Source organism: Periophthalmus magnuspinnatus, chromosome 6, assembly GCF_009829125.3.
Source record: "Periophthalmus magnuspinnatus isolate fPerMag1 chromosome 6, fPerMag1.2.pri, whole genome shotgun sequence".
Classification (NCBI taxonomy): Eukaryota; Metazoa; Chordata; class Actinopteri; order Gobiiformes; family Gobiidae; genus Periophthalmus; species Periophthalmus magnuspinnatus.
The window spans coordinates 4,703,910-4,721,321 of NC_047131.1; the positions used below are offsets into that span (position 1 = coordinate 4,703,910).

At 38.7% G+C, this 17,412-nt stretch overlaps 1 protein-coding gene across 1 annotated transcript in view; it reads right to left on the bottom strand.

Moving 5' to 3' along the window:
* The window catches only part of LOC117372242 (neuronal acetylcholine receptor subunit alpha-7), a 50,976-nt gene that overhangs the window by 16,667 nt on the left and 16,897 nt on the right, over positions 1 to 17,412 (bottom strand). The window contains exons 4-6 of the mRNA XM_033968013.2: positions 12,924 to 13,033; positions 8,927 to 9,006; positions 4,928 to 5,095 (exon numbers count right to left, since the gene is read on the bottom strand). Coding sequence (XP_033823904.1) covers positions 4,928 to 5,095; positions 8,927 to 9,006; positions 12,924 to 13,033 — 358 coding nt within the window. The remainder of the gene's footprint in view (positions 1 to 4,927; positions 5,096 to 8,926; positions 9,007 to 12,923; positions 13,034 to 17,412) is intronic.

Here is a 17,412-nt window from a genome sequence, read left to right on the forward strand (position 1 = left end):
TCCCGGAGCTTAACAAATATTTACATATAGCAAAATAAATTACATATTACATCTGTATGTATGTATGTATGTATATATATATATATATATATATATATATATATATATATATATATATATATATATATATATATATATATATATATATATATACACACACACACACATGTATATACATGATATGTACACACATATACACATTATGTACGCATTTATATACACATTATATATACATATCTATAAACATTTTATTTAATTTTTTAAGATCACCCAGTGCTGTCACCCTTATACAACGAAAGCAAAAATTCTTTATAATTCCTTTTAAACCTGTAAATATTTGGGCACTGCTTCAGGTTATCTCTCAACCCATTCCACAGACTGACCCCACACACAGATACACACATGCTTTTCCTGGTGGTTCTCACTGATTTTGTTTTAAATTTACCCCTTCCCCTTAAATCATAGTGTATGTCCTGTGTGCTGAACAGTTTTTGGATATTTAATGGCAGCATAATTTTGTTTGCTTTATACAAAAGCAAAGCAGTATAGAATTTTACCAGATCAAAAATTTAATAATTTTGATTTGAAAAACAGATTGTTTGTATGGTCCAGGTAACCAACCTTGTGCACGATTCTCACAGCACGTTTTTGCAATTTGAAAAGGGGAAGAACTAACGTTTGGTAGTTGTTGCCTCAAATTTCAATACAGTATGTCAGATATGGAAGTATGAGTGAGCAGTACAGTATGTAAAGAGCCTTTTGATTAAAAATGTATTTCCCTTTATTGATTACAGCAATACTTTTTGAGACCTTGGATTGTATGTATCTGATGTGTGGTTTCCAGCTCAGCTTTTCATCAATCATTAAACCTAAAAATTTAATATTAGAAACCCACTCAATTTTGACTCCATCAACAATTATTGAAAGTTCTGAATTTCTTTTATAATGACCAAAAAACATAGCTTTTGTCTTTTTTAAATTTAAGGATAACTTATTGGAATCCATCCATAATTTAATTTTACTTAACTCTATGTTCATCGTTGTAATAAGTTTTTTTTTATAATTGTCACTGGAGAAAAATATATTGGTGTCATCTGCAAATAAAATTATTTTTAATATGTTAGATGTTTTAAATATGTCATTTATATACAAATTAAATAATATAGGTCCCAGAATTGAACCTTGCAGCACTCCACAATTAGAACTCATAAATCTGGAAGTGTATCAATTTATTTTCACAAACTGTTGTCTTCCAGTCAGGTAACTATCAATCCAATTGAGTGCAATGGCCCTTATGCCATACAGTTTAAGTTTTTTGAGTAGTATTGAGTGGTTTAGAGTGTCAAAAGCTTTCTTTAGATCAATGAAAACCCCATGATATGTTCATGTCTGTGCTTCATACCACAGACATGGTCATGAGCAAACTAATAAATGAACGAATGAAACTTTGAAAAGCAAAAATACATGTCTTCAATCATTACAGTGTACAAGAGCATACAACACCATTTGTCTCAACTCAATGAACACCCATTCACTCTATGGTAATATGGTATGTGGTAGATTTAGTTTTCCCACATTTTCCATTAGCAGTAAATGCAGCTACATGAAACGTGACTGGAGTGTGTTATGTCTTTATAGAGAGTCTAACCAGCTGTTCTGTGACCTGCAGCTCTGCCTTTTACGATCACTAGCCCACATTCAAGACAAAATACAGCACAATCAGAAGGAGTGCGACCATTTTGCACCATTCAAGTGTGGAGCAGTGGTTTTCCTAAATTAGACTGGGCTATAAGCACCTGGAGATACACGGTTAGCGACTGGAACAGAGGAAAATTAGGCTAAAGAGTGGTAGTACTTACAGAGCAGAGCGTGTAGTGCAAAAGTTCACAGTGAAGTTTCAGATAAGTTAAAGAAGGGGTATTATGCAAAATCAGCTTTTTGGAACTTTCTACCATGTTATAACATTGTTCCCACATTGAAAAACATTCTTTAAGTGGTTTTCTATGTCATCCGCGCATGTTTGAGTAATCTTGCAAATCTCTCCTGGGCACTATTTGGATCCTCTTTGCGGTTAGAAGTACGAGCACATGTCTCTTGTACAAGGCTCACCTCATAATCCTACAAAAGCATGATACAAAACAATACACTCCTTCATTTAATTATAAGAGTCAAAATTACAGGATGAGGTACAGGTGCAAAGCAGAGCATATTGTATTGGGTCAAGGTTTTACATGAGTTACTGCTGTGTTTCAAATGACATCACAACATTGTATAGGCCAATAATATTTAATACAGACGAGGGCAGGTCAAATGAAAATTGTTAAACTGCTGATTTTTATTGTAATACAGTGAGTTTTTGGGTTTAGTCCATAATAGAGGTCAAGTTCAACATTTGTTCTGTTATTTTTGGATATTTCATAGTAAAATACCGTGTTAAAGGAAAAACTAGCACTGCCCTCCATCCGGTACTATGACATCACAATCTAGAAATGCACAATACGTACTGCATTTCAGAATACCCAAAGTGCTTTACACTGCATTATTCAATCACTCCTCGGTCACACTGTGGCGCTACTATAGCCACAACTGTCAATCAGCAAAGCGGCCCCTTTGAGCTCACCTACAGAAGCCAGATTGAAATGTGTAGCACTCTTTAATCAAATTCTACATATAATCAAACAGGGAAGGCTTTTGTTGAATGCTATTGGGGAACGGTGGAAATACCTCAAGCGGACTGGGGGAAGGGTCACAACAGAGAATCGAGCAGAGTAGAGATTGACCAATATGAGCTTGTGCAATACCGATACCCACTATTTATAATCCAGAAAAATGACAACCACAAATCCACAACTTTACTTCAAACCTATAAGAGTCACCTTTTATGCAGTGCCCTCTTTGTACTTAAGTGTTCAAATAAAGCTTTAGGCATTGAACTTTTGGCTTCAGGTTTAATATTGGCCCCTGTTGTAAATATTAAGATGATAGCCAATACGCTAAAAGGTGCACATACTGTATATCAGCCTGATATATCGGTCAACTGAGAAATAAACCTTTTACTGAATTCAGTTACGAGAAAAGCACAGACATCTCCCACCAGAGAGAGTCTCTTTAAAACAGTCTGTGGTGGAGGTGAAGCGGTGCTCAGAGGCTGATGGCCACAGCAACAGAGACATGTAATGATAATGTCAATACTAATACAGCAGGACACAGCTCTGTGCTCTCTGCTGTGTCCAGGAAAAACACAAATATATTCTTTATCAAATCAAACAGTAAAAGACTTTAGATGTCTGAATCATAAGCACTGAAGAGGAATGCTGTAATATCTTTAGCTGTGTAAACAATTTATGGCAGCTGTAGACATTTTTTTGAAAGCACAATTGTCAAATGCAAAATATGCAAATTTTTACATACATCGTCAGCACTGCCATGTTTGTTTTGGTTTGTTTGTGCGTTTCAGTTTGGGCTTCATCCCAAGAGATTGTGAACAAATATCACAGAAACTTATGCGTGCCAGGTAATCTCTGATCACCAATCACTCATACATTTCAGCAAAGTGTCTTGCCCAAGGACACTCACACACTTTTTTTTCATAGACTGTATATATAAACGGACGTAGCTAACCTGCTACCCGCTGTGTTACAAATAAGAAGTAAGCATGGACACATTTCTGGCTCCTCTCTGTAACTGCTGCTGTCAGGCTCATCATTTTGGTTTTAAAATGTCAGTACTCACCTGCTTCACATGATCCTGTTTTTTTTTATTTCACTCTTGTCTATAAATCATGATATGAGCAAGCACCTTTTTCCCCATTGATTGACAGTGTAAGCACCTGCTCCCTGCTAAACCAACAGTGTGGGCAGAAAAGGGCCTTGCCTTCAACAGAATCGCTCTGGATTGGCTCTTTGGATACTATGATACTTGTTCAAATATGAAACTTAGCTCCAAATTCACTCCTGTAACTGTTATCCTCGATGAGCTTCATTTGCCTGGAGTGAACATGATGGGTGACGTCAAATTCACTTAGTCCACTTTATAGAGACTATGTTTTTTATACTATCAGAGCAAATGAAGGGGAAACAAAGACAGTACAGTGCCTCTAAAACCAAATGCAATGACCTATGGATGCATTTAATTATGTACACAGCTAAAACTATAAGACCATACCCGTATAATGCACATCTCTATAGTCTTTTGTTATAATGCATTTGTGTTTTTTATGGACACAGCAGAGAGCACAGAGCTGTGTCGTGCTGTATTAGTATTGACAGTACCATTACATGTCTCTGTTGCTGCGGCCATCAGCCTCTGAGCACCGCTACAGCTCCACCAAAGATCCTCTCTTTAATAGGCTTTTGTGCAGTGATAGAAAATAATAAAATGTCGCTTTACAATCTCATGCATTGTCCCAAGCTACCCCTGTGCTCACCGCTGCCCGTCGGCCCCTCCAAAGACCACTGATCACTCACACATCACATACACACATAGCTAAGGTGGATGGAGTGTCTTGCTCAAGGATAACAACAGTATGCACTAGTTGGAACTGTAACTGTACGTTTGGGTTTGTGAGCCTAAATGTGAGCCATTTGACTGTACGTGAATGTAACAGATATAGATAACTCTCAGAGGTCAGAGCAGGGTCATAATGGTAAAGCTAACAACAACTAGTATGATAACAGAATACTTCCTAGTTTGCGGAAGATAAAAAGTTCTATAATTAGATGCATACAGCACACAGCAGTCTCATTCTAACCTAAGAACTGCTTTTACAATATTTACAGAATTTAATCTGGACCAAACAAAAATATGTAAATGCTGTCTACCAAGAAGCCTTCATACTTCAATCTTTGTTTGGTTAAAACATACAAATCTAAAAAGGATCAATTCACAACTGATGGAAAAAATAATTGCACGCTTCAGTGGTTCTCACCCACGAGGTCCCACTCTCCGTTGGCGATGTATCCGGTGGTGTCTGCGGGGATCATCTGCAGATCCAGAGACCAGCCTCCGTAAGTCCAGGAGCCAAACTTCAGATCACATCTCTGCACATCGAACGGGAACCAGCGCACGTCAATGTAACACGTACTTTTAAAGATGCCTACGGAGACACATACACAGAGAGGTGAGGTTATTTGTACTGCTTAGCTATTTTGTATAACCACTGCTATAGTTCATTCTTTTACTGGTGTGGAGATAAGGACTGATCACAGCCGTGAGACTCATAGATATACGTCAAGACAAACACATGATATTCCAACAGCAAATAAACTAAATAGGCCAAGAACTATTGACTGGGGATGATGTCACGATGTGTTACCCAGACAATAGCCCAGAAGGATGCTCGCCGCCGTCTGGACCATGGTGGCCTCTCACTATAGTCTGCATATAAAACACATTGTATAGGCATAAACATTCAGTCTCAGCACAGGCTCCTTGTACAAGTATTTGCTTTCTTCTTAATTCAGTAAATTCTCTGGGCTTTTTCGTTGTTTCAAGTTTATTCTTTATCTAAGCTGAAACTAACGAACGTAAGAGGAAAAGGCTGTTTTCCTCCATAGTACACAGAGCTGACTTAGTTGGAACTACACTAGTTGAGCTGATTTGTGCTATTAAACTAGTCCTTCTCAAATAATATTTAGTAACTGTCACATTTTTGTGTAAAATCAAATATCTAAACAGGATCATGAATGCTCAGATTGATCACAGGCTCCTGGACATGTGTTGTGTAAATTTTTGTCTTTTTTCTTGAGTTTTGACACAATCTTAAACTTTTTTTTTGTCTTTGCTAATGTGTGCATTATGTCTCCATGGTAACTGCTGAACATTCCACCAATAGAGATGCATGTAGAACACCCCCATTGTGATGTCACTGCAAAGTATCAATACGAATTCTGATGAAAAGCAAAACCATAATTAAACTTCAGTATCAATGCTTTTTCAAATGAGTAATTTATATATATATATATATATATATTAGCATTCTGATAATCCTTATATCTAGCAGGGTTTATTACTTGAATTCGAACTTCCTTTATCTTGTTGTATTTTTTTAAGATTTCTAAAAGGTTTCAAGATAACTTTGTATGTAAATAATGAGGTGTGCATGTTCAGAAAATGTCTATTTGCATCTAACTCGTGTAAGTGGATCTGTTTCTATTATTAACTATTAGAAATAACACCCTGTAAACAATGATCTAGCTGTGTGTAAAATCTCACTAAATACCAGTGATTCATTTTAAACTAAGCATCACATTTGATAAAAACGGAAAAGCAAGCGTTTCCTTTGAATGTATTGATAAAAAAGTGACAGGAGGAACAAATTTACTAGTGTCTAGAGATCAGAGCTTGTGACAAATGAGCGTGTTTACTGCAGCGGCTCTGGGTCATTGCTCCAGGTCAAACTCTCTAATACAGCTGTTTGCATGTTTATCACATATTGATTTCTGATGCTTTCATGTGTTTTATGGCATATATCAGATAACTGTTTATTCCTGACATAGCTCATATAGACAAACATATAAAACAAGTTGGCTGTTTCTATTGTAAAATCTAGAAAACAGACACCTCACTTAAAAAAATAATGGTGAATTATATAGTCACATAGTATTGAAAGACTGAGTTTCATTATAAAGCTGCACCATGTTACTTTTGGAGGGCGGGTCTGCCACTACATGTTTCCATAAAAGATAGTATTCCTTTGCCCAGAATGCTCCACAGTATGGCAATAAGCTTATATATGTCACTAGGCCTAAGTTATGAGTCAGATCTGTGGAGAGGCGTGCCTGTTCAGAGAAAGAGTGCATGTTTTTGCCACATATAATGCAAAAAAGGCAAGTAAGATCATCCGTCCATTCATTTTCTTCCACTTATCTGGGACTGGGTCATGGGGCAGCAGTCTAAGCAGGAACTCCCAGACCTCCCCTCACCCCAGACACCTCCTTCAGAAAGATCAGGTGTAATAATAAACTGCGGAACATTCCAGGCAAAGCATGGAGACAACCGTGCCCAGAAAGGTTACACGGTACACTTTTAAATTGGATGTTATTGCCAAATGTATCCTTTTTCTTGTAAGCAACACCATACAGGAATCCACACTAAAACAATTTAAATGCATGAAACAGAAATAGGAGAAGCATCTTGTAGCGAAAACTCTATTAAAATATATATTTTCTACAAGTAAGACAAGGCAAAGCAAGAGTGTTTGAAGTATTTTGTGTACAAATTGTGCTCTTTAAAGTGCTTTACAGTTTAGGAAAGACATTAAAATCACAGTATAAACACAAATAATGATAATGAAATGTACAAAAATATATCATACAACTAAATAGAATATAGTTTGGTAGTCGGTGGGCAACTAGTCTCATGGTTGAAAGTGCAAATCATCTTTAAGTGAAGTAAACCATCTCACTTGTTTTCAGTCTCCCTGTGTGCACATCTCTCAGTGTGAGCTCTGCCTCTCAACCTTTGACCTCTGACTCCTGCTGGCTCCATAAACAGTGACAGCGACAGTGACAATTGACGTTTTAATGAGCTAGAAACTCAATAAATACAGTCTGTGCACTACTGTCCCAGTGTTAATGTATGTGCTGGACAATTTGCAATGTACAAAACAAAAGTAAATATAAACACATTTAACATGAAAAATATAGCTTTGGTTTACAATTAGTATGCAACATTTTATTTTATTTGTTGACTTATTTTGGTCAACCCGCCCTAAACCTTTTTGACATATCTTAGAGACGCATGTGACACCACCAAGACAAGTTACAGGTCAAGTCTGTGGAGAGGCAACCCTATTAACAGTAAGAGTGCAGGATTTTTAAGGCATCTCTTTGGCAATAAAAACAACTGTAATTTAATAAATGCAAGGTAGACACTGTAAGATTAATGCCATATTGTGAAACATGCCAGGTAAATCAATTTCCATGGTAAGCGCGTGAAACCACCAGAAAAGTTACGCAGTGCACCTTTATGGTCATGTTTTACACTAGACCTGCAGTTCTCAAAGTACTACCTAAAAAAAAAGTCTTTCCAAGTACCACCAGATCCAAACCAGGTCTAAAACTGGACAATTTCAGGTCTAAAATAGACAATTGGTATACTAGTTCTAAACATGGACTAACATAAAGGAGGGCAAAACTGTGGATTAAATTCAGAAAATGCATGTACCACATTTTAAGAAACACTGCACTAGACGAAATTTGCAAGTATTTCTCAAACAGGTGACAGTTTCATTACATTGTCCGCTCCAATGAACCAAAATGTGCAGGTGCCCCTCGAAACATCCATCCCACAGAGGTGTCTCCATGGTAACAGCATCTTTAATCATCAAGTGGTGAAAAATATAGTCCAAAAATAGAAGAAAAAAAACAAACTTAAGTAAACGCATATTTGATCTGCTTGATATATGTATTTGCATTCACACTGGCACACACCACATCAGCACTGGGACTAAAGATGGACTAGACTAGACTAGACCAGGATTAAACCAGGACCAAAGAGTGAACCAGGATTAAACCAGGACTATACCAAGACCAAACCAGGACATCTTATGCTCAATTATGGGAAAAGAAAATCATAATGTTATTTTGGTCATACTTGAAACCCTCTATTACATTAATTATTTATGTACTGTGAGTGGATAAACCTATTATGATGTTTTAAAAGCCAGAAGCCTCTTAAAAAAAATCTAGGTGTTGTGCAGTAGAGCAAGCACCTTTATAACTCAGAACGTTTTAGCAAATTATTAGCACTTTAATTGTAATTACAGATTTATTTTGCAGTCCTTCCTTAAGTAAAAAAAACAAAATCCTTCAGCTTCCCCTTTAGAGGTGATAAGTTGGGGATTTTTCAGCATTTAAAACATGTTTTGCCATGGCAACAGTTCGTATTTTCATCTGATACCCACAGACAGGTAGAGGAGTCTTACCAGGAGGCAGGTACTGACAGTATCCTGAGGAATTGACCAAAATGTTTGTGTGGAACGAAGCATCAAACCTCTCATCCGCACTGCAGGAAAGAGGAGACACAATATCACTGAAACGTTACACAGGATGGCATTAACTTTATACAGGCCTATCTCCATGTAAAGCAGCAACTCAATGTAAGAATTCATGCTTTTCTTTGACAGGAGTTATGTTTGAGTCCAACAGCAGAGAGGAAGAAGGTGTTTTTAAGCCTTCTTTGGTACTACTTTATAAGAACTACACCTTAAATAGCCTTAATCAAGCATGAATAAAGACTTCAGTCATAATTAACACGTTTTTTTAAGAATGACTAGGGTCGAGTTGATGTGCCCATTCAGCTGATCTGTCCAAAAACATGTGTTGTTTGTTAGTTGGGTCCAGAGGGTCTATTACAGTTGGCTTTTAAAAGAAATAAAATTAAGCGTCAGGATTATAAAAAAGGATACGATTTGGTTAATGTTTGGAAGAAGGTTTGACAGAAGGCTCCACAAACCTTGAATTACATTAAAGTACATAACATTATAATGCTGTAACATTTGCCTAGGATCCAGAACACACACTTCTTCAATACTTAATGAAGATGTGCGTCTGGTGAATCCCTGTTTTCAAATGGCCGTGATTGACAGGTGGATTAGGCAGTCGGGGACACGCATGGTCCATCAAAAAAACAATATCACAGGGGGCTGAAAAACAGCATGGGTTTCTGCAAAACATGGAGACCAGACTGATATAAATCTGTATAAAACATACAGAGAGATGTCATTCTGAATTTTCCAGGCAACTGTAATATAACTTTAAACCACTAAATACAGTGTGTACTTAAAATAACACATGTCAAATATTAAATAAATTTAGATAAACACAAGTATACAATTGTCCCTCACTACAATGTGGTTCACCTTTCGTGGTCTCACTGTTTCGTAGATTGTTTTAGTCCAATTTCACATGCTTTTTTACAGAGTATGATCGTGCATTGTGTTCTGCGTCCTGATTGGCTGTTGGACTGTAGACCATTGTCCATCAGTCTCCTCCGTGCCGTGTGTCTCCTGTACAGTACAGAATGTGTTCAGACAAATTTACATAAATGTTGGATCGCAGTGTGACTCTGAAGTGCTGTATGTTTGCAAGTTTTCTCCCCGACAAAACCCACAATGTCGATGAAACGTTCTGCACCGACAAAGACGCCTACGAAGGATTGAACTTTGAGAGAGTTTAAACAAGAGAGAAATGTGAGAAAATGTTAATGCCTGTGTGAGAAAAGTGTATAAAGTGTGTGGTGAGGGGTTTTGCAGCCAAAAACATATACTAATATACATATACTAATTGTAAAAATAAAACTGACTACTTCATGGATTTTGTTTATTGCAGTTTATTTTTAGAATGTAACCCCCGCGATAAACAAGGGAATTTTCGACAAGGCACTTTTTATAGGTGGAGCTGTCGATTTGATGTACCAGCTACTACAAGTTAACTACAAGTTAGGATTAGGGTTGTGATTAATTAAAGTGTAATTATTATGTGTTTGCAATTGGCATTTTGTAACATTCTAATTACAGGCTGTTCTTAAAATGCATTGTATTCAAAATGGTTTACTTCTCCAAATATTCTGAGGCAGTAATCAGCGCAAAAGTTATTTCCAAAAGTTTAGACTGTTTATACAACAGTGATTCAAATTCAGGCTCTGTGCCCAAATCATGTGCCTCCTCTCATTAAAAAAACAGTCAGTATCCCCCCTGACAACCGCACCATCTCTATCCACCTCAAAGCCTCCTTCTGCGGCTGCAGTAATTAGCAAAGACTGGGTTAGCATGAGCATTTTTTGTTGTTCTTAACGAAGAGCTGCTAATCTTGAATGTACAGGTACAGGGAGGAGGATTTAGCTCCATGTTTGTTTACGTACACAGCAGAGAGCCATCTAACTTTGGATTAGCTTTTCCTCCAAAAACAAGTTTAGCTTTAAGAATATTTTAGTGTTTGTTTGATGTATAAAAATATTGTATAATAGCGGAACAGATTAGGTATTAAACTACTTCAATACATATCTTTTTTTTCCAGCAAAATGTCATGAGATTTGGCAAAAAATGTAAACCAACCAGTCAGACACCTTGTCTCTATAGAGGTGTTATTTCTTAGCCTGAAATGTCCCATAGTATGGGTTTAAACATGTATTTTGCACTTGAGTTACAGGCAGACCCTTCACTGTGTTCTGTAACTATTCTTAAACCAGTTAAACCAGTCCAAACATCTGGGCAAAACTTGTCAAAACTGTTCAAATGAAGATAATTATTTTTGAATTTGTGTCATTTTAACTCACATAAACCAACAGAGAAGAAGAACATTTTATTTATACTTATATATATAAATATATACTTCTATATACTTCTATATATATATATATATATATATATATATATATATATATATATATATATATATATATATATATATATATATATATGGCTTCCCGGTAAGGTCTATTCCAGGGTACTGGAGAGGAGAATCCGACCGATAGTCGAACCTCGGATTCAGGAGGAGCAGTGTGGTTTTCGTCCTGGTCGTGGAACACTGGACCAGCTCTATACTCTCCATCGGGTCCTCGAGGGCTCATGGGAGTATGCCCAACCAGTCCACATGTGTTTTGTGGATCTGGAGAAGGCATTCGACTGTGTCCCTCGTGGTGCCCTTTGGGGGGTGCTCTGGGAGTATGGGGTCCGGGGCTCTTTGTTAAGGGCTGTCCGGTCCCTGTATGACCGGAGCAGGAGCTGTGTTCGCATTGCCGGCAGTAAGTCAGACCTGTTCCCGGTGCATGTTGGACTCCGCCAGGGCTGCCCTTTGTCACCGGTTCTGTTCATTATATTTATGGACAGAATTTCTAGGCGCAGCCAGGGGCTGGAGGGGGCCTGGTTTGGGAACCACAGGATTTCATCTCTGCTGTTTGCAGATGATGTTGTCCTGATGGCTTCATCGAGCCAGGACCTGCAGCAGGCACTGGGGCGGTTTGCAGCCGAGTGTGAAGTGGCTGGGATGAGAATCAGCTCCTCCAAATCCGAGGCCATGGTTCTCGACCGGAAAAAGGTGGTTTGCTCTCTCCGGGTGGGTGGTGAGTCTCTGCCCCAAGTGGAGGAGTTCAAGTACCTCGGGGTCTTGTTCACGAGTGAGGGAAGGATGGAGCGGGAGATTGACAGGCGGATCGGTGCAGCGTCTGCAGTGATGCGGTCACTGTATCGGTCTGTTGTGGTAAAGAAGGAGCTGAGCCAGAAGGCGAAGCTCTCGATTTACCGGTCAATCTACGTTCCTACCCTCACCTATGGTCATGAGCTCTGGGTAATGACCGAAAGGACAAGATCGCGGATACAAGCGGCTGAAATGGGCTTCCTCCGCAGAGTGGCCGGGCGCACCCTTAGGGATAGGGTGAGGAGCTCGGTCACACGGGAGGAGCTCGGAGTAGAGCCGCTGCTCCTACACGTTGAGAGGAACCAGTTGAGGTGGCTCGGGCATCTGCTCAGGATGCCTCCTGGACGCCTCCCTAGGGAGGTGTTCTGGGCATGTCCCACCGGGAGGAGGCCCCGGGGAAGACCCAGGACACGCTGGAGGGACTATGTCTCTCGGCTGGCCTGGGAACGCCTTGGGGTCCCACCGGAGGAGCTGGAGGACGTGTCCGGGGTGAGGGAAGTCTGGGAGTCCCTGCTTAGACTGCTGCCCCCGCGACCCGGCGCCGGATAAGCGGAAGAAAATGGATGGATGGATGGATGGATATATGGCTCACTTAAGACAGTGTGGCAAAATTAAAGATGTCCAACTCTGCCACAATTGTGTGTGTGTCTGTGTGTATGTGCGTTTTTGGGGGTGTGTCTGTGTGTGTGCGTTGGGGTGTGTGTGTCTGTGTATATGCATTTGTGTGTGTGCGTGTGTTTGTGTGTGTGCGTGTGTTTGTGTGTGTGCGTTTGTGTGTGTGTTTACCTGTTGTAAAGCAGGATGTCGGGTCTCCAGATCTGGTTGTCAGGGAAACGCACATTTGTGACTCCTGGATATTCAGACATGTTCCACTGAAGGTAGAAATCGGTCCAGTACTGAAAAACATTTACAATTCAACACAAAAACCCCTAAATTAATTCATGAGTGAAGTTGATGAAGTGTTTTACTTAAGGACACAACAATAAAATGAACTGTGGAAGGTTGAATCGACCACATTTTACATTTAGTTTAGGCAAATGAAGGTTTACTTTGTTGTTTCCTTTTCAATCTGTCTGGTCAGATCTGTCCTCCACAAATGTTGAACCTTATCGTTATTTATTGGGGATTGGCTCCACAGACTTGCCATAGTAAACACACTACAATCTAAACTGTGGGATAAAAAAAAATACCTTTTTGACACAAATTTAATTAAATATTTTTTTCTTCAGACAATATTGAATTTATTTTTAGTTTGTGTAATTTGTTTATGTTTGAACTATCTAAAGCTAGTAAATAAAGGTACTGTATGTAACTTTACTCCATGGAAATAGAATGTTAAATCCATACTTCTGAGTTTTATGCCATACTGTGGAATATTATAGCCAAAGGAACAACATTTCCATGGAAACAAACAGGAAGAGGTCCTCCTCCAGGACACGTTAAGAGTCAGATTTGTGGAGATGCAATCCCAGTCTCAGTAAAGATGCTTATTTTTCTGTTCCAAAATACCAAAACATAAAAACATAAAAAGTTACGTACTATGGCTTTAAAGAAATGTCAAGCCAACACCTAAAATCTGACAGTTTACAGGCCAATCCTACTACGGTATATATATAATTCCTACTTGTTGAGCACAGTTTGCAGCTTTAGCCTCACTTTTCAAACATGACCTTTAGATCCTTTTTCATTCCAGGCCCGTGTCCGACTCCTCTTCAGGGACAACTTGTTTTGGACACAACATAAACAAGTGTCATGGGACCAGAAGTGTCCAGTGACTTCAATCTGGAGTGTGCATGTTCTCCCTGTGTTGTCTCTCTGTGTGGCAGAGTGGTTATCCTGTCCTGTTGTGGGTTAGACTCCTGATCTCACTGTGTAACTCAGTGAAAGAACAGTATTCTGAGTTCAGGAGATGGACAAAAATGCAGGATTTTTGGAATACAAACAAAACAAAATACCACTTGGGTTTGCTTTTGAAGAGAATATAACATTATTTATAAGATGTAAAAAGCAAAAAGTAATTGCGTAAGCCTTAAAATCAACTTACATTATGTTTTTATATTTTTCAGATTAATATTTTGTAATATACCAGAAGCTTTTATCATCTGAAGGTCTTGTTTGCCAATATTATAAACGTATTTCCATCTATATATGCCTTCAAAAGTTTATCTTTTTAAAATCTTAGGACAACTTTGCTTGACTTTTCTTTGGCAAACTTCAAATCCATTCAATCTTGAGTCCTCTCCAGACAAGCCTCTCCAGCCCTATCCTCTCTGGGCCCCTTCTTTCCGGTGACAGGACGTAAACAAGTCTTATTAGGGGAGAAGTGGCCGACCTTGAGCGGAGGACCCTCTCTGAAAGCACCGGGGACGCTTTGCCAAATGTGAGGAGAGAGAGGTCACTGTATGCAAATCACATTTCAACAACGCGCTGATCCAAACTCGTACTGCTGTGTCTGCCTCTGCCAGAACTATTCACAAAGATGACATCGCTTATATAAGACTCATCTGTCTGTAATCTGAAGATAAGAAAATGGAGGTCAAACACGTTAATCAAGCTTGTGTAATTTCCAGTTATAGTGTTGTAGTTGTAAAACCACAGTATGGCTTTAAAATTAAAACAGGGACTGCAGATGGAAAGTAGCAGTAGCTAAATCTGGTGCAAATCATCTTTTCCTTGTAAGATTAATGAATTTGTACATGGACCCTGTCAAATAAAGAATAAAGAAAGAAAGAAATGATCTATCTCCATGCAGACAAACGACTGGCACCTGCACGACAAGTTAAAGATCAGATCTGTGGAGTCGTGACGTCGCTAACAGTTATAACACACGTTTTTAAAGCTTTTGTATGCAATAGAGGCTATGCACTGACATCATTTTATATGAAAAAGGCTCCTCTGCATTCTGATTGAGTGGCAATGAGGCAGAACTGAATAAATGTGAGCATAGCACTGTCCCTGTGGTTTAGCTCGTAGTTCACTGCTTTTCTACTGTTGACTTGATTTCCCTGTTTTAGATGTCAGGTACAAACTAAATATTTAACAGACTTTTGTTTTGTTTTGAGCTTTTCCCGGAGAACATTTCATTACTCGCTGATGACACTCATATATCTTTGACACTCACTAATAAAGTCCCAAAGGTTGTGATGTCATCTGCATAACCTTTATAGTGATTAGTACAAAGGTCGGAGGTTCAATTCCCAGGTTGTGCCGTTGAGCCCTCAGACACTTCACCCACACAGCCTAAATGTGTGTGTGTGAGTGTTGGTAGTGGCCCGAGGAGCAGAGTGGCAGCCTCGTTTCTGTCAGTCTACCCCAGGGCAGCTGAGGCTACAATAAAGCTTTGAGACAGCAGTGTAAAGTATTAGTATTATTATTATGTAAACAGAGCAAACCTACTTTAATCTTTGTGCTTTTATAACTCAGGCAAATGAGTAATGAATATTAAAAACAGAATAAAAATGAGACAAAAAATCGGTCAAATCTAAAGTTTGTTTTTGCAATAACAAAGTTTCCTCAGCAGCACAACAACAGCGCCAGTGCCACCACACAGAGCTAGGAAACAGCATGAGTGTGCATTTCTCACAGAATTTTGTTGCTTTATTGTATTTTGAATGAGAAGGTGAATTCTCTGATGTCTGACAGTTCAAAGGCGCATCATGAGGAAGACTGCATCTATAGGTCTACACAATCATTCCCTCTGACTGCAGGGCTTCAAACAGAACAGGATCAGACCACAGCCAGTGCTGCCAATAATAAGTGTTAGGGACGCACCAATCCAGCCGATATCAACCGATACCACTGCAGAGACTGAAAACAGCAATTATTTCATTTATGCAGAAATAAGATAAAACTGATCCAAATGTGTTCTGTAGCTGTTGTTCATCCCTCAGGTAACTACAGAACAGCTTTGTAGAAATAAAGGTTCAAACAGACCAGTAAAAAGTCGACATTTACAAGCCGATATTCGAATGTTTCAGCATCAGCGGCAATATCTGATACCAGTATCGGATCGGTGCATCAGTGTAGAGATGATTTATTACAGAAGCCTAATGACGCCTGAGAAAACTCACCATTATTTTTAATGTATTTAAACTCATCTAGACAAGAACACTTCCACACTTGACGCTGAAATAACCTTATCTAAATGCAAATGTTAGGAAACAAAAGCTTAATTATTATATTTATCTATTTGTTTACCCATAAATCAAAACAGTCAAACCTAAAAGTGCAGAGGGGCAGTACTTACAAGCCGAACCAAGGCACATGCACATGGCATTTCTCTTCATGACAGCTGACCCTCTGCAGTCATTCTGTAACATTACTTAATCGATAAAGAACACTAAACACATTTTTGTTTATCTTTTAATAAAACTGAATTTGAAGTGCTTTGTTCAGTATAATAGTGGTACCTTTTTGAGGACAGAATTCTATGTCACAAATATGATGCTACTGAAAAGAGGCAAAAACTGAGAAATGATCAAACTGATTCAAATCTGGTTGGAAGAAAACTTTTCCAAAATTGAACATGAATAAATAAAATGCTATGGAAGTTGCTTCTGAGCTCCAAAGAGAAAAAAAACTGCTGCTTTCTGCTATCACCAATATACAGCCTGTTTGACTGTGTGAAGTTTGGGCGGAGAAGACGTCAGCACGACGACATTAACTGTGACACAAACCAACCCACACCATAACCCCCACAGAGCTCAAACAACACTCTGCCACCAAACCAGAGCGGCACAGGAGCAGAGAGAGGAGCATGAAACTCAAACTTTTCATTTGTTTAGAATCAGTTCTGTCATATTCTTCTATCCAGGTGTTTTATTATATTAAAGGTGCACTATGTAACTTATCCGGTAGAACATTCACCACCACCTGTGTCCATGGAGACGTTATATGTTCCACAGGGCCTAGTATATTTTTAGTAGTGATATAAATGTGATGTTGTACCATAGATCATTGAAATGAGATCAACAAGAAATAAATGAATGCACAGAAATGACATATTCTTCTGGCAAGTGACAAGACCCAAGTACTCACATCAATATGAGTGTCACCCTGAGGTGGGTAACAAAGAAATAATAATCTAACATGTTAGTGGCATATGAAGCATCTCACACTCTGAGAACTAAACCAGGTCTAAACCAGGACTAAACCAGGACTAAACCAGGACTAAACCAGAACTAAACCAAGACTTAACCAAGGTCTAAACCAAAACTAAACCAGGACTAAACCAGGACTAAACCAGGACTAAACCAGGACTAAACCAGGACTAAAC